Genomic DNA, 1,055 nt, shown 5'->3' with positions numbered 1-1,055 from the left:
TCATTTTCTGGCTCTTCCACTCCAAGTAAAATATAATGTGCTCCCATGTCTGCAGCATCTGCAGAATGTTGGGTTCATTCGGAAGATCCTGACTTTTAAGAAGTAGTTATAAGAGAGTCAGCTCAAACCTGAGGGAGAGGTCTGTTACCTCACCTTGCTCTAAAACAGCAATTTTCATTTCATCTACAGTGACAATGACAGTGCTGGCTTTGGGAGACAAATAATTCATGAAACGTTTACAGATACCCATTAGCAAACATGCTTAAGAGTTTCCTGTGAGATTGCTCTGGGCGTCTCGGCGGTGAGTGAGGTTTTGGTGGGGCTGGAGCTCGCGCATCGGGTCTCTGTCAGCGACGCTGTCCGGCGGCTCGGCGTCCCGGACGGTGCTGTGCGGTGCGCCGGCAGCCTGCCCTCGCCCCGGGTCTCGGCACCGGCCTTCGTCCATCGACCCCGGTGTCTTCCTCCCTCCCTTCCGTGGCGGCTGTTTGGTCGTCATCCTTGGACCCGCACGTTTAGGAACTCAAGCCCGGGACAATGGTGTGCATTCCCTGTATCGTCATTCCAGTGCTGCTCTGGATCTTCAAAAAGTTCCTGGAGCCATACTTATACCCTCTGGTTTCCCCGGTGGTCAGCCGTCTATGGCCTAAAAAGGCTATACAAGAATCCAGTGCTAAAAATACAGGCAAAGTAGACTGCAAGGGTGCAGATGCCATTGGATTACCCACAAAAGAACCAATAGAGGTCTCTGATAAAAAGAAAGACTAGTGTGGTTTTCCTGAAAGCCCTTTGCTGGTTTCAAATGGACCCGATAATATGAAGCACCTTCTTTGTCTCTTGCCTTTTTTCTCTGAGACCAGGATTCTAGATAAACAGTTTATCTAGCTATCTGATACTGATCAGGAAGTACATGATATTTATATTAAAAGTGTAAGTAGTTATATTTAATGACCTCCCCCTGAGTTTCTTTTTCATTAAGGTAGCTTTTATTTCTGTTATTCCATTTTACTAATATGAATAAATAGAAGGTTTGTGTGAGCAGACACTCAGAACTTGAA

At 46.5% G+C, this 1,055-nt stretch overlaps 1 protein-coding gene across 1 annotated transcript; it reads left to right on the top strand.

Annotated features, from left to right (window-relative positions):
• Window positions 1-283: 283 nt before the first annotated feature.
• LOC102922260 (UPF0729 protein C18orf32 homolog) lies at window positions 284-1,055 on the top strand. Its single transcript, XM_015991652.3, has one exon. It carries the CDS (start codon window positions 535-537, stop codon window positions 763-765), a length of 231 nt encoding a protein of 76 aa, XP_015847138.3. The 5' UTR covers window positions 284-534; the 3' UTR covers window positions 766-1,055.

This window comes from Peromyscus maniculatus, chromosome 1, assembly GCF_049852395.1.
Source record: "Peromyscus maniculatus bairdii isolate BWxNUB_F1_BW_parent chromosome 1, HU_Pman_BW_mat_3.1, whole genome shotgun sequence".
Classification (NCBI taxonomy): Eukaryota; Metazoa; Chordata; class Mammalia; order Rodentia; family Cricetidae; genus Peromyscus; species Peromyscus maniculatus.
This window is presented reverse-complemented; position numbering and strand designations above follow the sequence as displayed.